Below are 21,196 nucleotides of genomic sequence, written 5' to 3'. Positions count from 1 at the left end.
ATGAATTTTGCAGTAAAGGGTAAAGAATAACAGGAAAAGAATACCTTTTCTGTGAACCTGAAATGTGAGTGAGTGCATCCCCGTAGTGGCAGAAGTTGGGTTATTTGATTAAATAGATTATGGTTGAAGATTAGAGTGAAAGCTGGTCTATCACAAAGTGCGTGACGTACATAACCACAGAAAAGAGAATTTTGTTGTAACTGGATGTTAATTGTAACATTGCAACGCAAAACACTAACAAGAAGGGTTTTGACCAGCTCAGAAAATCAAGGGCATCAACCAAATTTTGCTGAGTTCTATATGTGTAGGAGATATGAAGTAATGCTATGTACATCTCCCCATGAAAAGCCAACAGGAATCTTCTGCTTTAATAGCTTTCAAGTATTGCAGATTATGTTCTTTTATGATGTAGATATGGGAATAAATCAGATTGAAAGGGTAACTCATTTGGGAGAATGAAAATTATATACTCATTTTACAATTATACCTTGATAGCATTATGTGGATAAAACAAGGTTTTCACTGTCATAGCTAAAATAAGCTAGGTGAACAAAGCAAAAACTCCTGCTCTATGTTCATATAGAGCTTATCAAGTTGGAAATTTAAACCAAGTATTTGTTTTCCAAATCTGAAACTCAAATAACGTCATAATTTTGACACTGGATTGACCTCAGTAAATAATAATAATTTGTATTACTAACTGAGCTCCATGCAGTTGTATTAGAAAGGTCAGCACAATGGCACAGCAGTCAGTGCTGCTGTCCTATAGCTCCAGAAAAATAGGTTTGATCCTGACCTTGGGGACTCTCTGTGTGGTTTGGACATTCTTCCTTGTCACTCTGTGGGTTTTCCACCAGATGCCCCAATATCCTTCCACATCCCAAAGATGTGCTGGTAGGTTAATTGGCTGCCATATAATTACCCTTTAATATAAATAAGTGACAAAGGAATTAAAGGGAAGTTGATGGGCATGTGTGAGAGAGAGTAAGATGCAGGACTACAGGGAAATGGAACTGATACAGCCAATGTGAACTTGATGAGCTAAAAGGCTTCCTTCTGTGTCATAGTAGATAAGTAAAGGATGATCATTCATTTAAAGCAGATTACAGATTATACCTTTGTGAAGGTTGCCATCATCTTCATGCCAGAAAGGGCTCTTTTTGTGTTTTACTGAGTAAATGTTCAGCAAGATTTGTTATTCCATCATGGTGGCACATATTTCGGTACTCAAGCACCTTTTCCAAATTGTGCAAAGTCTTTATCTTAACTGATGAAAGTAAATTAACAAAAGAAGTTAATATTTTAACCTCATGAATACTTGCCAAGCTTACCTTCAGAACAAAATGAACCTTGCACTGTTTTAATAATGTAGATCAGAGAGACAGATGATATGTGTTTACTCAATGTAATTATACACCCTGCGGAAGTTCAGAAGTCTTTTAGTAGACCAAAACTATCATGTGTAATAACTGGATGACAGACGAATATATTACCTGTGCTATAATTGTCAGAAATCTCTGAAACTTAAAGTTTTTAATCTGCTTGCACCTAAAATAAATGTTGTAGAGATCAAATAATCTCCACATCTTAATTTTAAAATTTTGCATGAGGTCCAGTCACATTTGGGAACAAGCGTACGCATTGGTAGGAAGTAGAGAACAAAGCACACTGTGATTTAATTACAAGCAGTTTGCCTCAAAGATATCAAGATGTTTCATTGTTGGTTGACATGGGCAAAATGCAAAGTGATCTTGATTACATTTACATTCTCCTAAAAGACTTCTGGTCTACTTAATGACTTAGGAACAATCAGAAAGTAGCACTCTTCTTATTCATTGAATTTCTCAAGGAGAAGATTCCATTCCAAAAGAAAGGCAAATTAATAAATTATCAAAACCTCTGAAAGATATAAGATCTTTATTAGTCACATGTACATCGAAACACACAGTGAAATGCATCTTTTGCGTAGTGTTCTGGGGGCAACCTGCAAGTGTCGCCACGCTTCCGGTGCCAACATAGCATGCCCACAACTTCCTAACTTGTACGTCTTTGGAATGTGGGAGGAAACCGGAGCACCCAGAGGAAACCCATGCAGACACCGGGAGAACGTACAAACTCTTTACAGACAGCGGCCAGAATTGAACCCGGGTCGCTGGTGCTGTAAAGCGTTATGCTAATTGCTACACTACCGTGCCGTAGTTTTGATAATTTATTAACATGCCTTTCTTTCTACTTTTATTTGAAGTGGACACTAGTGGTAGGGGATAATAATCTGGAGTAGAACAATCTGATAACTGAATGAAATAAAAATACACTCATAAAAAGGGAATGAAGGTTTGGGTCAGAGGGATAATTCAGGTGGGAGAATGGAATGAGGCTTAGCTGCAGCCTTTTTCTTGCTTTCCATACATGTGCTGATATTTCACAATGTTCCTTTGAATTGTATGAATAATGAAACATGAAATCAGTGTATTAGATTCTTCATGTGCCAATTCAACAACAGTAATTTTGATTGGAACATAAGTATTGAGCTGGATTCGGAATTATGAGCTTGAAAACTTTTGGCCAAGTACTTCTGCAGTGGGATCAGCTATTCCACATGGAACCACTGACATTAGCCCTTCCAACCGTAGTGAGCCACGGAGGAATCAGCGTGCATTGTGAGTCCAGGATTTGCCAACAGGTTGTGGAGGCTGAATCTGTTAGATCAGTCCATTGCTGGATTACACATCGTGTCTAAAATAATGCAGCCCAGTCTTGCTGGGATTTCCCCAAAATTATGCTAGGAACTGCCATTCAAATCCTGCACCTAGATCCTAAACCCCATTGATTTCAATGGGGATTCTAGACCCATATTTCAGAGGAGGAAAACTTTTTTCATGTTTTTTTTGGTTTAATTTAATATTTTTAATTATTTATAAGTGTTCTTTATTTTTTTAAGTAATTTACTCCAATTTTAAATGTGACTCCCTTTTTCAAAAAGGAGAAAAGAATAAGGCAGGGAACTAGAGGCCAGTTAATGTATAGAACGTAGAACATAGAACAGTACAGCACAATACAGGCCCTTCGGCCCACAATGTTGTGCCGACCTTTAAACCTCACCTAATACTATCTAATCCCTTCCTCCCACATATCCGTCTGTTTTAAATTCCTCCATGTGCTTATCTAACAATCTCTTGAATTTGACCAAAGTACCTGCCTCCACCACCACCCCAGACAGCACATTCCATGCCCCAACCACTCTCTGGGTAAAAAACCTCCCTCTGATATCTCCCTTGAACTTCCCACCCATTACTTTAAAGCCATGCCCTCTTGTATTGAGCATTGGTGCCCTGGGAAAGAGGCGCTGGCTGTCCACTCTATCTATTCCTCTTAATATTTTGAACACCTCTATCATGTCTCCTCTCATTCTCCTTCTCTCCAAAGAGTAAAGCCCTAGCTCCCTTAGTCTCTCCTCATAATGCATACTCTCAGCATCCTGGTAAATCTCCTCTGCACCCTTTCCAACACTTCCACATCCTTCCTATAATGAGGTGACCAGAACTGGACACAGTACTCTAAGTGTGGCCTAACCAGAGTTTTATAGAGCTCTTAAACGCGGCTCTTAAACTCAATCCCTTGATTTATGAAAGCTAACACCCCGTAAGCTTTTTTAACTACCCTATCCATCTGTGAGGCAACTTTCAGGGATCTGTGGATATGGACCCCCAAATCCCTCTGTTCCTCCACACTACCAAGAATCCTGCCATTAATTTTGTATTCTGCCTTGGAGTTTGTCCTTCCAAAGCGTACCACCTCACATTTCTCCGGATTGAACTCCATCTGCCACGTCTCAGCCCAGCTCTGCATCCTAGCAGTGTCCCTCTGCAATCTTCGACAATCCTCTACACTATCCACAACACCACCAACCTTTGTGTCATCTGCAAACTTGCCAATCCACCCTTCTACCCCCTCATCCAAGTCATTAATAAAAATCACGAAAAGCAGAGGTCCCAGAACCGATCCTTGTGGGACACCACTAGTCACAGCCCTCCAATCGGAATGTGCTTCCTCCACCACAACCCTCTGCTTTCTACAGGCAAGCCAATTCTGAGTCCACACAGCCAAGCTTCCCTGGATCCCATGCCCTCTGACCTTCTGAAGAAGCCTACCATGTGGAACCTTGTCAAATGCCTTACTAAAATCCACGTAGACCACATCTACTGCACTACACTCATCAATCTGTCTGGTCACCTCCTCAGAGAACACTATCAGGCTTGTGAGACATGATCTGCCCTTCACAAAGCCATGCTGGCTGTCCCTGATCAGACCATGATTCTCTAAATGCCCATAGATCCTATCTCTAAGAATCCTTTCCAACAACTTATCCACCACAGACATAAGGCTCACTGGTCTATAATTCCCTGGACTATCCCTACTATCTTTTTTGAATAAGGGGACAAGATTTGCCACCCTCCAATCTTCCGATACCCTTCCACCATTCCCATGGACAACCAGGACTCAAAGATCCTAGCCAATAGCTCAGCAATCTCCTCCCTCACCTCGCGGAGCAGCCTGGGGAATATTCCGTCAGGCCCCAGGGACTTATCTGTCCTAATATTTTCTAACACCTCCAACACATCCTCTCTCTTGATATCTGCATGCTCTAGAACATTAACCTTACCAACACTGTCCTCAGCATCATCAAGGCCCCTCTCCTTGGTGAATACTGAAGAGAAGTATTCATTGAGGACCTCACCCACTTCCACAGCTTCCAGGCACATCTTCCCACCTTTGTCTCTAATCGGTCCTACCTTTACTCCCATCATCCTTCTGCTCTTCACTTAAGTGAAAAATGCCTTGGGGTTTTCCTTAACACTACTCGCCAAGGCCTTTTCATGTCCCCTTCTTGCTCTCCTCGGCCCCTTCTTAAGTTCCTTCCTTGCTACCCTATATTCCTCAAGAGACCTATCTGATCCTTGCTGCCTAAACCTTATGTATACTGCCTTCTTCCTCCTAACTAGATGTTCCACCTCTCTTGCCAACCATGGTTCCTTCACCCTGCCATTCTTCCTCTGCCTCACCGGGACAAATTTATCCCCAACATCCTGCAAGAGATCTCTGAACATCGACCACATCTTCATAGTACGTTTCCCTTCAAAAATGTCATCCCAATTTACACTCTCAAGTTCTAGCCTTATAGCCTCATAATTTGCCCCTCCCCAATTAAATATTTTCCTGTCCTCTTTGCTCCTATCCTTGTCCATCACAATGCTAAATGTTAGGGAGCAGTGGTCACTGTCCCCCAAATGCTCACCCACAGAGATCTGTCACCTGACCTGGTTCATTACCTAATACGAGATCTAATATGGCATTCCTTCTAGTCTGCCTGTCAACATACTGTGACAGGAATCCGTCCTGGACACACTTAACAAACTCCACCCTGTCTAAACTTTTGGTACTAAGCAGGTGCCAATCAATATTTGGGAAGTTGAAGTCTCCCACGATAACAACCCTGTTATTTTTGCACCTTTCCAAAATCTGCCTCCCGATCTGCTCCTCAGTATACTTGCTGCTACCAGGGGGCCTATAGAATACTCCAGTAGAGTAACTGCTCCTTTCTTGTTCCTAACTTCCACCCATATTGACTCTAAAGAGGATCCTGCTACATTATCCACCCTTTCTGCAGCTGTAAAAGTATCCCTGACCAGTAATGCCACCCCTCCTCCTCTTCCCCCCCCCCCCTCCCTATCCCTTTTAAAACACTGAAACCCGGGAATATTCAGTATCCATTCCTGCCCTGGTGACAGCCAAGTCTCTGCAAGAGTCACAATATCATAGTTCCATGTATTTATCCAAGCTCTCAGTTCATCACCCTTATTTCTGATGCTTCTTGCATTTAATTAAAGGCACTTCAGCCCATCCACCTTTCTACTTTTATACCCTATACTCTGCTTCTCCTTCCTCAAAGCCACGCTATATGTTAGATCTGGCTTTACTCCATACACTTCTTCCACTGACCTATCCCTCCGGTTCCCATCCCCCTTGCAAACTAGTTTAAACCCTCCCGAACCACACTAGCAAACCTGCCTGCAAGGATATTGGTCCCCTCGAGTTCAGGCGTAACCCATCCAATCTGGACAGGTCCCACCCACCCCAGAAGAGATCCCAATGATCCAAAAATCTAAAACCTTGCCCCCTGCACCAACTCCTCAGCCACGCATTCATCTGCCATCTCCTCCTATTCTTACCTTCACTATCACATGGCACTGGCAGCAATCCTGAGATTGCTACCCTTGAGGTCCTGTTCTTCAGCCTTCTGCCTAGCTCCCTAAGCTCACTTTTCAGGACCTCATCCCTCTTTCTACTTATGTTGTTGGTACCAACGTGTACCACAACTTCTGGCTGCTTTCCCTCCCGCACAAGAATGTGAAGGAGGGAATTTAACAGCTAGTTTTGGTAAGATGTTAAGAGTCAATGGGGAAATAGCTGATCATTTAGGAAAGCTGAATATAATTAAATGTAGTCAACATGGTTTTATGCAAAGTAAATAATGCAAGAAAAATTTGCTTGGATACTTTGAGGATGTAAAAGGGAGAGTTGATAGAGAGGAACGTGTAGATGTAATGTATTTAGATTTCCAAAATGCATTTGACCCGGAGAAAGGAACAGTATGTAAAGTTTCCAAATTTGCTAATGATACAGTGTAATAGGGCATGTTGTGATAAGGATACTATGATTCTGCAAGGGGATATAGATTGAGTGAGTGGGCAAAAGACTGGCAAATGGAATTTAATGCGAGGTGATGCACTTCAGTAAGAGAAATCAAAAGGCAAATTATTATCTAAATGGAGAGAAACAAAGTGAGTGAAGTACAGAGGGATCGAGCTGTTCTAGTGCATGAATAAAACAAAAGCTAGCAGGCAGGTCCAACAAGTAGTTAGGAAGGCAAACAGCATTCTGGCCTTTGTTACAAAAGGGTTGGAGTTTGTTTTGTTGCAATCGTACATTGTGTTAGTGGGGCCTCACCTGGAATACTGTGCACAGTTTTCATCCCATTACCTTAAAAAAAAGTAGCATGGGAGGCAGTACAAAGGAGATTCACCAGGCTAACTCCTGGAACGAGAGAGTTGGCCTACCAACAGAGACTAGATATTTGGGCCGGTATTCCTTGGAGTTTAGAAGAATGAGAGGTGTCCTTATTCAAACATATATGATCCTAAGAGGGCTTGACAGGGTAGATGTTGGGATGTTTTCACTAGTGGGAGAGTCACAAACGAGGGGACATAACTACAAGATGCTGGTCATTTAAAACTGAGATACATAGAAACTTCTTGCGGAAGGTGGTGAATCTCTGGAGTTCTCTGTCCTGGTGGATGGTAGAAGCTGGATCAAAAGAAGTATTTATAGTAGCGGTGGATAAATATTTGATAGATTGAGGAATAGAGGGGTATGGAGAAATGGCACAGAAGAGGAGATGAGGCCAGTATAGATCAGCCATGCTCATATTAAATGGTGGGGTAGGCTTGAAGGGCCTGATGGCCTACTCCCGATCCTATTTTCTTGTCTTCTTGTGTTAAATGGCTCAAAATATCAGAGGCATTTAAAAACTGTTAATGTCAATATAGCTTTAACAGGAGATGAGCTCCTTCCCAAATTTGTTATGCAAAAGCCCAAAAAGGGAGTCTTGGGGGCGGGGCATCCACATTTCACCACTTGTGGCCCATTCACCAGTCAGACCTTGCTGCAGGATTCAAGCTTGCAGAGGGCCAGCGCAGTAGGTCCTCTGTATCTGGACCAGGCAAGTGCAGGAAATGCGGGTGATGATTTTGGACAGCGGTCCTGTTTACTTCCAAAATCTCCTAGCTGTTCAGAAACAAGTAAGCACTTTTGGAATGCACTAATTGCTGTAATGTTGGGAAACAGGACATTCCATCTCGTATGCATCAATTTCCCACAAACAGCAACAAAATAAATGACCCAATGATTTGTTGTTGGAGTGTTAACTGAGAGACAAATGTTGGTTGGGACAAAAAGCAAATTCACTTGCTCTTTTCTTACATCCAAATTCCAGGGAAAACAGGCCTTTTTAGTTCAATAACCCACCTTCAACAATGCAACAGTCCTTCAGTATTGCATAGAAGCTTCAGACTGGCGGCAGAGCTTTCTACTCTGTCGATATTATTAGTGACTTTAACTGTGTTTAAAGTGTATCTTGCATTCAGAGGCATTTAAAAACTATTAAAATTGAAGTAAATGGTTAAAATTAAAAGTTTAAAAATAAAAATTAATTTTAAAAATGCATAAAAATTCTTAAAATATTTTGAACTATTGCATTAAGCCTAAATTTTTTTAAATATAAAATGTAACTTAAAGTTCCACTTTAATCTTCAGGGGTAGGATCACCATTAAAATCAGTGGGTTCTTGGATGCTGGCACAGGGTGTGAAAGGCATTCTCTGCAATAGGCCTTGATCCCATAACCTCAGAGGTCAGAACTCTGCTGTGGTGTCAATGATGACTCTTCAATTTGGATAAACACAGAAAATGTGGAAATACTCAGCAGATCAGGCCACGTCCATGGGAGGAGAAACAGAATCAATGCTTCAACTTGGATCAAAAAAAATTTTTAAAACTGCAGATGCTGGAAATCTAAAATATAAACAGAAAATGCTGTAAGTACTGAGCAGCTGTAGAATTCAATATTAAGTCCAGAAGGCATGTTCACCATGTACATACAATCCCGTTACATCGCCATCCCACATCAGGATGGTCTGAGAACCTCAGCTTCTTCCTAGACTAGAGGCCCAACTAGTGTAGCTATGGGCATTTGCATGGCTCAAGCTCTGCCTGTCTTTGTGGGATATGTGGAACAGTCTTTGTTTCAGTCCTACACGGGCCCACCCCTCAACTCTTCTCTGGTACATCGATGACTGCATTGGTGCTGCCTCCCGCGTTCATATAGAACTCAACGATTTCATTACTCTTGCTGCCAATTTCCACGCTGTCCTCATCTTCACATGGTCAATCTCTGGCTCTGTCTTTCCTTTTCTGGATCTCTCTGTCTCTGTCTCAGGCGATAGGCCAGCTACTAATATCCATTATGAGTCCACTGACTCCCGCAGCTGTCTTGACTACTCTTCGAACCACCCTGCCTCCTGAAAGGACTCTCTCCTGTCCTCCCAGTTCCTCCATCTCCAATGATGAGACTTTCTGTACAGGTGCCTCTGAAATGTCTTTCTTCTTCCTGAACCGTGACTTCCCCCCCTACCATTGTTAATGAAGCTCTTGACCGCATCTTATCCATTTCCTGCACCTCTGCTCTCATCCCCTCTCCTCCAGGGCAGAACAAGGTTAGAGTTCCCTTAGTCCTCGCCTTCCACCCCGCCAGCATCCACATTCAACAGATCATTCTCCACAATTTCAGCCTCCTTCAAACTAATTCCACCACTAGGTACATCTTCCTGTCTCCTCTCCTTTCAGCATTTCGCAAGGACTATTCCTTCATGACTCCCTGGTCCACTCCTATGTTCCCAACAACATCCCCCTTCTCACAGCACTTTGCAACTGCTGGCGATGCAACACTTGTCCTTTCACCTCTTCCCTTCCCACTCTCCAGGGACCCAAAACAATCTTTCCAGGTGAAGCAAGTGATTCATTTGCACTTCTTCTAATCCAGCGTACTACATCTGGTGTTTACAAAGTAGTCTCCTCAACACTGGAGAAACCAAATGCAGATTGGGTAAGCACTTTGTGAGGCACCTGTGTTCAGTCCCCAGGGCAGCGACTCTGAGCTTCCCCTTGCCTGCCACGTTAATTCCCAGCCCCACTCCCACTCTGATGTATTGGTCTGTGACCTCCTGTGCTGTTACAATGAGAAGCAACAAAAGCTTGAGGAACAGTACCTCATCTTCTGTCTGGGAATGTTGCAGCCTTCTGAACTCGATACTGAATTCTACAACGTCAGCCAGCTTAATTTCTCTGTGTGTATCAGTTGCCTATCAGTGATATTGGCTCGGCTCAATTTTTTTCTCTACTCTTTCTTTTTTCCCCCCTCTGGGAATGGAGGGCGTGCCCAGCCTGACCTGCCAGGCACGTCTTTCTGCTCTGCATGTTGCATTCCATTGTCTTTTTTTCTATGTCTTTTTGTCTATGTTCTCACTCTTTAACTGCTCCCATTCACCCATGGTCAGCCCAGTTTTACTGCATCAGAGACTTCTCCCCACCCCTTCCCCATCCTCCTTGCAGTTTAACGAGCTGCTTTTGTCTCCTTTCCAGTTCTGACAAAGGGTCTTGGACGTCAAATGCTTGCTGTTTCTCTTCCCAAAGATGCGGCCTGATCCGCTAAGCATTTCCAGCTTCGACTTGGTTGCTGGTATTAATATGGTACCATGTCTGAGACAGTAATAAAGAAAGACAAGTTTATTGTCATATGCACAAGTACATGTATGCACAGGTGCAATGAAAAACTTATCTGCAGCAACATCACAGGCACATAGCGTCAGTTAAGCAGCATTCACAAGAAAAACATAAATTAAACATAAATTATATACAATATTTACAAGAAAGAACACAATTAGAACAAAAAAAGCATTGTCATACAAGGTGGTCATGGTGTTGCTACACTGAGGTAGCGATTAGGGTAGTTGATCTTTCTGGTGTAAAAATGCAATAGTTGACTTGTGGATATATTTTTGTATTTTGTGAGGACTTGCTGGATTTTCAGCATGGTCACTAGAGTAATGTAATGTGATCACCACATTTAAGAAGGCAGTGCTTCAGTAATGATTTAGGGAGAAGTGCTGAGAATAGATTGTGAAAGAAGTCAATTTGTAAAACAGATGTGGAGCAGGGAGATTGTGTTACATAAGTAACAAGAGCAATTAAGTACTGTGAGAGAAGAAGCACATTTGAAGACATGTTTTTGACTCTGTTCTAATCTGTTTGCCATTGAGTATTTTTAATTTTGTATGTAAATTCACACTTGAGTGAGTCATAATTCCCCATTACTTCAAGAAAGTCTTTACTTGTCATGAGATCAGAGAAGCTTCTGGTAACATGTCTGGATTAACAATTAGAAAATCACACGTGAGAATTACTTTAGGTGATGAATTATCTTTTGCGTTGGTAATAAGATCAAAGTATTTTTTTAATCAAGTACACTGAAGGGTTTTAAGTTTGACTGGTGGTAGTGGTGTCATGTGTAGTTTTCACTAGATATTTTGGCTGCATGGTAAATGTGCTCAATCCAAATGAAGGAGGCAGCCAAAAAGAAGGGGAGATTGAAGTGGAAAATGTTGAAGATTAGATTGTGTTTATAATCCTGTCAAGGAAATTCATGTTATGGGGGATATCCATCTACAAAATTAAGAAAATGCTACAGATAAAAAGTTCCCACTTTTATGTGAATAAGTCTTTGACTAATTGTGTTTGTTTCCTGCAAGGAATTGCTCAAATTCATTGAAAAAGATAAACACTTTTTTAAAGAATTTTCATGTACAGATATACAGATGAGGAACTCTGAAAGTGTAGGTACAATTGTAAGAAATTGACCATTTTGTCTCATTTTGCAGTATAGACTTTGTATAACCAGAGATGCTGGTATTCAAAGTCAGTTCTTAAATTGAAACAAAAATAAGCTACTGTAATACAAATATTATCAACATTTTTGACATGTGGATTATTTGTTGAGATTACTTCAACCCAAAATATTACGTGTAACAACATAGTCCATAGCAACCTTGTTTTGTATCTAAACTCTAAAGATTGCTGAATAAACACAGTATGTTAGTAATTTTTTTATGGCAGCTTGTGTTCACTGAAGACTGAGGAACAGCATCAAAACAGCAGCAATTTTCTATGAAAATTAGAAAGTGAATTTAAAATACCTCTCAACTTGTTGAAATACAGCAGTAATCACGTGTTCTAAATTCTTCATCGCTGCAGGTTAGTGATTGCAAATCAAAAACTGCAGGTTCTGGAAATATGAAATAAAAACAGAGAACGCTGCAAACACTCAGCATGTCAGGCAGCACTTGTGGAAAGAGAAATAGAGTTAACACTTCAGGCCAAAGACTCCTCTTCATAACTGGGAGTGTGAGAAAACAAATTAGTTTTGAGTCACAAGGAGGATAGGGAAGTGATGGAAAGGACAAAGGGGATATCTCTTGGTTACATGATTGCTCTGTTTACAGAGCCCTCTGATTGATAGATTAAAGAAAAATCCAAAAGGACATGTCAGAGCTGTGAAATGCAGGTCAGAGCTGTTGCAGAGACCTGAAACCAAAAGGAGAGTGTAGGATATGCCCAGCAGATTAGCCAGTGACCGTGGAGAGAGAAAAAACTGAATTAATATTACAACTGGATAATCTTACAGCAGAACTGCTGATTCTGATACAAATCAAAAAAGCAACTTATCTGAAATTGTTGAATTCAATGTTGAATCCCTCGGAAACCCTAGCCTCGCCCTACCTGAATGTTCCAATCCATTCCTTCTCCACCCTTTCTACAACATAAAACTAACATGCTTTTTCTCTCTTTCCCAGTGATGATGAAGGGTCTTCTTTCTGAAATCGTAACCCTGTTTCTCTCTCCACATATACTGCCTATTTCCAACATTTTCTATCTTTATTTCAGATCAGTAAAAGTGTTTGCTTCCACAGGTTTTAAGAGAAGCACTTCCTTTTGTCTGGTTTTGTTTCTTCTCCACTGGGTAACTTTCTTAAATGAGAGGTGGTTCAATGAGATGTGACCATTAAGACATGACCATTGCTCCCTAGAGCAAGGTGTTTAGATGGGGTGGAGTTTGTTAAGTGTGTTCAGGAAGGTTTCTTGACACAATATGTAGATAAGCCTACAAGAGGAGAGACTGTACTTGATTTGGTATTGGGAAATGAACCTGGTCAGGTGTCAGATCTCTCAGTGGGAGAGCATTTTGGAGATAGTGATCCTAATTCTATCTCCTTTACAATAGCATTGGAGAGAGATAGGAACAGACAAGTTAGAAAAGCATTTAATTGGAGTAAGGGGAATTATGAGGCTCTCAGGCAGGAAATTGGAAGCATAAATTGGGAACAGATGTTCTCAGGGAAAAGTATGGAAGAAATGTGGCAAATGTTCAGGGTATATTTGTGTGGCGTTCTGCATAGGTACATTCCAATGAGAGAGGGAAGTTATGATAGGGTACAGGAACCGTGGTGTACAAAGGCTGTAATAAATCTAGTCAAGAAGAAAAGAAAAGCTTACAAAAGGTTCAGAGAGCCAGGTAATGTTAGAGATCTGGAAGATTATGAGGCTAACAGGAAGGAGCTTAAGAAGGAAATTAGGAGAGCCGGAAGGGGACATGAGAAGGCCTTAGCGGGCAGGATTAAGGAAAACCCCAAGGCATTCTACAAGTATGTGAAGAGCAAGAGGATAAGATGTGAAAGAATAGGGCCTATCAAGTGCAGCAGTGGGAAAGTGTGTATGGATGCGGAAGAAATAGCAGCGGTACTTAATACTTTACTTCAGTATTCACTATAGAAAAGGATCTCGGTGATTGTAATGATGACTTGCAGCAGACTGAAAAGCTTGAGCATGTAGATATTAAGAAAGAGGACGTGCTGGAGCTTTTGGAAAGTATCAAGTTGGATAAGTCACCGGGACCGGATGAGATGTACCCCAGGCTACTGTGGGAGGCAAGGGAGAAGATTGCTGAGCCTCTGGCAATGATCTTTGCATCATCAATGGGGACGGGAGAGGTTCCAGAGGATTGGAGGGTTGCGGATGTTGTTCCTTTATTCAAGAAAGGGAGTAGAGTTAGCCCAGGATATTATAGACCAGTGAGTCTTACTTCGGTGGTTGGTAAGTTGATGGAGAAGATCCTGAGAGGCAGGATCTATGAACATTTGGAGAGGTATAATATGATTAGAAATAGTCAGCATGGCTTTGTCAAGGGCAGGTCCTGCCTTACGAGCCTGATTGAATTTTTTGAGGATGTGACTAAACACATTGATGAAGGAAGAGCAGTAGATGTAGTGTATATGGATTTCAGCAAGGCATTTGATAAGGTACCCCATACAGGGCTTATTGAGAAAGTAAGGAGGCATGGAATCCAAGGGGACATTGCTTGGTGGATCCAGAACTGGCTTGCCCACAAAAGGCAAAGAGTGGTTGTTGACGGGTCATATTCTGCATGGAGGTCGGTGACCAGTGGTGTGCCTCAGAGATCTGTTCTGGGACCCTTACTCTTTGTGATTTTTATAAATGACCTGGATGAGGAAGTGGAGGGATGGGTTAGTAAGTTTGCTGATGACACAAAGGTTGGAGGTGTTGTGGATAGTGTGGAGGGCTGTCAGAGGTTACAGCGGGGCATAGATAGGATGCAAAACTGGGCTGAGAAGTGGCAGATGGCGTTCAACCCAGATAAGTGTGAAGTGGTTCATTTTGGTAGGTCAAATGTGATGGCAGAATATAGTATTAATGGTAAGACTCTTGGAGTGTGGAGGATCAGAGGGATCTTGGGGTCTGAGTCCATAGGACACTCAAAGCAGCTGCACAGGTTGACTCTGTGCTTAAGAAGGCATACGGTGTATTGTACTTCATCAATCGTGGAAATGAATTTAGGAGCCGAGAGGTAATGTTGCAGCTATATAGGACCCTGGTCAGATCCCACTTGGAGTACTGTGCTCATTTCTGGTCACCTCACTACAGGAAGGATGTGGAAGCTATAGAAAAGGTGCAGAAGAGATTTACAAGGATGTTGCCTGGATTGCGGAGCATGCCTTATGAAAACAGGTTGAGTGAACTCGGCCTTTTCTTCTTGGAGTGACAGAGGTTGAGAGGTGACCTGATAGAGGTGTATAAGATGATAAAAGGCATTGATCGTGTGGATAGTCAGAGGCTTTTTCCCAGGGCTGAAATGGTTACCACAATAGGACAGAGGTTTAAGGTGCTGGGGAGTAGGTACAAAGGAGATGTCAGGGGTAAGTTTTTTTTACTCAGAGAGTGGTGAGTGCGTGGAATGGGCTGCCGGCAACTGCGGTGGAGGCGGATACGATAGGGTCCTTTAAGAGACTTTTGGATTGGTACATGGAGCTTAGAAAAATAGAGGGCCATGGGTAAGCCTAGTAATTTCTAAGATAGGGACATGTTCGGCACAACTTTGTGGGCCGAAGGGCCTGCATAGTGCTGTAGGTTTTCTATCTTTCTATATTTCTATGATAGTAACAGTGCACCTCCATACTTAATACAAGAATAACCTTGAAATTGGAAGTGGATGGGAATAACAGACAGGAAGCTTACAATAGACCACTATTGCTACATGGTTGGTAAACTAGTGCATTGTCTCAGGTAATTATTTTTACAATCCAAACATGTGTGCGGTGATATTCTGACTTTAAGACCAAGAATCTCTTTGAAGATTATGATGAGTTCCTTCATATAACTATCCCTTCATGTCTGAGAGATGTTCTTTGAACTTGCGACATTTTGTCTCCAATACTAATTATTGCTGACCTTGAAACAAATGAGAAATCATCAGGCAAATTTTAAGCAGCTTATAAGGCAAATTGTTTGAAACACAGCAGGGCCTGTATTTGTTTGAAATATCACCAGTATTCTTGTCTATTTATAAAACAACAGTGACTGGCCTGCTACAAAGGGCTTCCCTCTTCTCGTGCATAATCCAGGAATTCTTACTAAGTAATTAAATTGCATCAAGTTATAAGTGCAGCCCTGGGGCATTATTAAATATTTATGCTATCAAGATGAACTTCACAGTGGTGCCTTCTTCCAGGCATTGAAGTGTTTGCTGAAGATCATCTGCCAGTCACTTTGAATGGTTTCACCAATATTATCTTTCCTTTCTCTCCTAAAAGTGCAGAGTCATTCTTTGGTACATTGTAATGAATATCAGCTGCTCTGTTAGTTACTACTTCAGACGATCTTTCTTCAAGGGCATCACATCGAGCATAATCCTGTCCTTCATATACACATGACTGCCTTTGTAGGAAGAGTCAGTGGGTAATAAATGGATATAAGAGCCAGAATTGATGATTCTTCAATGACCAGTCTTCCTATGCTGCGACTCAGCTTGACATCTGCAATTTTCACTCACTTTCAACAATAAGTATGGTGGTCGTGCTCTGTAAATTTGGTCAACTTGCAACAAGGTAGTCAGTACATACGTACTTTAATGATTTACCCCTGCTTTCATTTGTGGTGTGACAAAGTGGTACTGTCTATGGTAAATGATACTCACAGTGTCCGCCTGTATTTTGGTTCTGCTCTTATCCTCAGTCTCGCCTCCCTCCTATCTTCTTGAGAAACTCTTCTCTTCTTCTTCCTTCCTATACTTCCACTTAAATGCAGCTGTGCTATTCGCCCCAAAAACTTGAGGTAGAAGACTCCAAGTACTCGGTGGATAAAGCATATACTGTAGTTATGGTCCCCAGTTCTCATCTCACCTGCGAGTGAAAGGGTTTTCTCTATCTCCGGGTGTTTAAATTTAATAAAAGGTTTCAATGGAACAAGAAAGAAGTTGTTTCTTCTGGCAAATAATCAGAAATCATGTTTAAAATAATTGGCAAACAAACTTGTGGGGAAATGGGAAATTACAAGGTGGGTATTAAAGGATTTCTGACTCAGAGTTATGAGCTCCAGTTGGTTTTGACAATTTGACAGATCTCTTTCCTTGCCCCACCTGCTATTTTCCAATAGATGATTGGGTTTAAGGTTTGGAAACATCTTGTGCAACATTTAGTGGAGACCAGATATTGATTGGTGATGTATGAATTTATTGACTAATTGGCACACAACTTCATAATGAGAATCTTCATGCATAGTATTGTATTCTCTATTGTTTCAAGTGGCACTGTCAGCTTTAAGATGACAATATGAATGCTTTTTTTGCACATTGATTCATGTAATGATGGCAAAAATCCAAAGGAGGAAGCAAGATGAAAGGTGCTTAGTGCCCCATTGGATAGATTAGAGAAGGTTAATTTGACTTTGTAGGCAATAAAATGGATTTAATTTGGTCCCAAGGACAGTGGAACAACAAAGTGATAGAGGAGAACCCATCTGAAATAAACCTAAATCATGTTTTACATTGTTGACTGTACTTAACTTAGTCATCCGTTTTTGAACAAATGGAATTGGTGTGCGTGTTTTCCTTTTATCGTCAACCCATAATTGGACCACATTTAGTTTGTGGCCTTTTCAAGGTACAGAATTTTTTGCCAATATAACAGAGAAGAATTAACTCCATGGTTTTAAGGTTAGAAATATCTTCTGCACCATTTAATCCATGGTCACATACTGGATAGTTATGTTCACACATTTACTGACTAATTCAATGGAACAATTTCACTATCAAAATCTTCAAGCATAGCATGGAATATTCTATTATTTTTACTTAGCGCTGTTGACTTTAATATAGTACTGTGAATGCTTTTTACTGTGACGTGGAATGTTACTATTGGGAAAAGAGTTCACTTATACTAGAACACAATTGCCTGGCAATTGGATCATCATAATGCATTGCCTATTTTGGAACTGTATCCAAGTTGAATGAAAAATGAACATAATGAAGAATCAAAAACTTCATGTGAGTTGCACCAAGAATGCAAATTTAGTTCTGAATCCTCCATGTGTCTCACCCACTGGTGCACAGAGAACCCTGAATATGTGTATGTCTGGATGCCTCTTCTATAATCCTCCATCATACTTGTGCCCATTGTGAGTACAAGCAGGCTTTCGCAGTGACCCTGAAGTTCACGATTCTGTTATGTAGAGAGGTCTGGCTGACCAGGTCCCAGTTTGGCATGGGGTAAAAGGAAAAAGGTTTAACTTATTCTGTTTTATTGGCATTACTTAATGCTAACTCTCATAGGTTTTATGTTAACCTCTGTTCGATCTGCTCTGTTCTTTTGGCATAGAACTAATACAGCCAGCAGAGAAAGGAGACTAGCCCCACATCACATTAGGGTAGGTTTTAATTCAGGTCTGAAATGGTAGCAGTCTCTCGGTGCTTGATAATTTATATATGAGGTTAAACATTCTTGTACATTTTGCAACTGGATTTGAACTGGGATTCCACTGGTCAATTCCAATGCTGTATGATGTGTATGTGTTAAACTTAATTGAACTTTTGAATTCATCTTTATGTCAGAGCTACAATAGTATTTGGCTTCATTTGGATCAAGCTGGGTTCATAGCTTGTCAGATCAGTAATGGAATAACATCAGTCTTGTGTGAGCTATTTACAGTAATTAATATTGGACAGTATTGCATTTAATTTCCATATTGTTTCAAACTTGTAGGTGGTGATTGAAGATGGAATTTCCTTTGTACCCTCACTTTCAAAGTGTTCCTGACCCCTTAAGCATAGTTCATTTGATTTGTTAAAAGTTTTTCACAAGTTATACAATTTTTAAGGCAATTGAAGCTGGCTGTTTAGGAAACTTTAAATCTTCTAGGATTTGAAGTAATTGTGTTCAGTTAATTCTTCAGAAGACCAATGCTACCCAGCCCTGTTGAAAGAGCTGGTCTATGAAGCAGTCTCCAATTTCTCTGTGGGACCATTTTTCTTCTTAAAATCTCAAAAAAGCTTTTAAGAATTCCTTTGTAATTCAGCATTGTATAGTGAAGGGTACATTTTGTAGGATTAGGAGATCATTGTCTGGATTTCCACAGTAGGATGTTGGTTGGTCTATGGAGAGGGATCAAAGGTTACTGGAGTTTTTAGGGAATTTAGTACCAGACTTTTCTGAATTTTGTGAAATAGCTCAATGCCCCACTTTTTCCCCATATATACAAATAACAAATTTATGCCCACTTTTGCATTTTTATCCTAATCCTGAGAAATCTTTAGTCTGTCTATTTAAAAGGAAATTAGCAACAATTATCTTGGTATATCTATTGAAAATCAGATTTAATTTGTGCTTCAAAATTGCTGAGTTAATCATAGCATTTAATAAAAGAAAAGATTTCTCTGAGCATTTGGAATCAATTTTGAAATCTGAATTACTTAAATTTGCTTACTAATGACTACGATTGGATCAATCTGAAAACACTTTTATCATTTGATTTAATACAGTGTTTAGATCAAAGGATTTCAGACTGATTATGAGAAAAGAGATTGTGGATTGTTTTAATAATATCAGAAATGAACAGTTAATATTCTTGGGAAAATAGCCACAGCCTTTACAAATAAGTCAGCAATATTTTTCTGAAACATAAAAATAAAAAAGAATTTGCTCATAAGAAAATGCAACAGAAATGGTTCAGCGGTTAATTCTGCATCTAATTCTCTACATTAGGCATTGACACAGAATTTTTTTCACATTGTTGAAGAAGATGTTCTGTGGACATCCTTAAAAGCTGGGCAACACAATTGTGTTCAAAATCCGAAGCTAAAGTAGCTGTGCTCCTCTAAGCCATTGAGAGTGAAAAAGAATAAGACCTTTGCTGAGCAGCATTTTGTGAATCACTAATTCTGTGCAGGTGGTGCCATGAATACCGCAGGATTGTGGCTTTCCTCATTACTGAGGGTCAAGGTTAAAAAGTGTGGTGGCACAGTTTAATTAACAAAGCAACTTAAAGCCTTGCAGGAGGTCAACTTCAACTATGATTGAAGGGTCGTAAGCTTAAGGTTTGTTCCATTAATTTAGTCTTTTTTTTCCTCTCTTTCAGATTGAGGAAGGGGGGAAAGCGGATTTGCTCACAAGCAAGCTGCAGGTGGGAGACGAAGTGGTCAATATCAATGATGTGGAGCTGAGCGGCTATAGACAAGAGGCCATTACGTTGGTAAAAGGCTCCTACAAGACTCTGAAGCTGCTCATTCGCAGGTATGAGATTCAAGCCATTCATCTGAAGATGCTGCCTAAAAACATCTCAACTAAGTAAGTGTTGTGGGTGTTTGAAATATGCATCAAATTGACGTATGCAGACAAACATTGGAAAAATTCTGCAAAGGGAAGAGAAATGTTGATTTTTCAGGGGTAGACCTTCAGCACCCCGAAATATCAACAGTTTTCCTTATAGACACTATCAGATATACTGAGCGTTTCCAGTGTTTAATTTTATGTCAGTAAAGGTATATGCTTATGAATTCACTAGAGTCCATTTACATGTGTTTCTTCTTCTTCTGCATTCCAAAATCTGTTTACTAGATAAATTTACTTTAAATCATCTTGTAACATCCCTAAAGTAGCAATAACATTCAGCTTAGAGACTACGATATTAATTAAAGATCTTCAAGTGGGTGGCAAGCAAAGTACTCTTTCTCTGGTTTCATTATTTTCATTCTGTTTATTGATAGTATTAGATATAGTTTATTCTCAAGATAAGTGGGTGATGCAGTCACGTTCCCATTGTTAGTTTTTGTGAAAAGTTTTTTGGAATTGCTTTTGAGTGATTTGAACTAAACACACTTGAACCATAGTTTCAATGTAAAATAATTTACCTGCAAAATTATAAGGGATTTAAATTAAGTTTGTAAATGACACATTCATGTAAATCAACTGGTGTAGAAAAACCTGGTTTACGAATGCAAAATATCTTTTGTAATGATTTCTTTGATCAGAAGACTTTTTTTTCCAACAGCACAGCATATAAATGCATCTTGACTAACCAATTGAACATTGTGCAATCCGCCCACCATTTGGATTCTGAGTTACATCCGTCACATCACCTTATTGTCAGTCATCTGGAGTTCCAGTCCATTGGATCATTCTTGTTCCAGAGTGTTTCACAACCTATTTCTGCACACCATGTTCAATTATTCATTCTATACACCTTCCATGTTTGGCAATCAGCAATGTTTAGGCTATAATTTGCAAAATGGCAATATAATTAAGGAAAACTTGAATTATCCTGCATTATAGCTTGCATATACAGTATGTACAAAAACATTCATCTGCTTACTTATGAAATCACCAGTAAGCACAGAAGTTAGGTTTAGTCATCTAGCTGGAGCTCGATTCATACTTTACAGCACAAAAATGGGCAATTCATCCCAATTCAACACAACAAACAGACTTCCCTCCACCCTATCCTTCAATTTCTCCCTCATGTAGCATCCAGGTTTCCTTTAAACATATCAATGCTACTCACTTAACTACACGTTGTAGTCAGTAGATCCATCTTCTCACCATTCTCTGGTTATGGATGTTTTTTTTTCTAAATTGGATCTATTTGTGCCCATCTTCTATGTATGGTCCTGCCCTCCAAGGTAG

At 40.3% G+C, this 21,196-nt stretch overlaps 1 protein-coding gene across 2 annotated transcripts in view; it reads left to right on the top strand.

Annotated features, from left to right (window-relative positions):
- shroom3 (shroom family member 3) overlaps positions 1-21,196 on the top strand; it is a 354,478-nt gene that overhangs the window by 162,873 nt on the left and 170,409 nt on the right. The window contains exon 2 of one of the 2 annotated variants that reach the window (XM_052042990.1): positions 19,653-19,807. In XM_052042990.1, coding sequence (XP_051898950.1) covers positions 19,653-19,807 — 155 coding nt within the window. Of the gene's footprint in view, positions 1-19,652; positions 19,862-21,196 lie in introns of those variants that run through there. The other variant, XM_052042998.1, reaches the window with a different exon arrangement.

Source organism: Pristis pectinata, chromosome 2, assembly GCF_009764475.1.
Source record: "Pristis pectinata isolate sPriPec2 chromosome 2, sPriPec2.1.pri, whole genome shotgun sequence".
NCBI lineage: Eukaryota > Metazoa > Chordata > Chondrichthyes > Rhinopristiformes > Pristidae > Pristis > Pristis pectinata.
The sequence above is the reverse complement of the archived record's forward strand: the minus strand, read 5'-3'. Positions and strand labels throughout refer to the sequence as shown.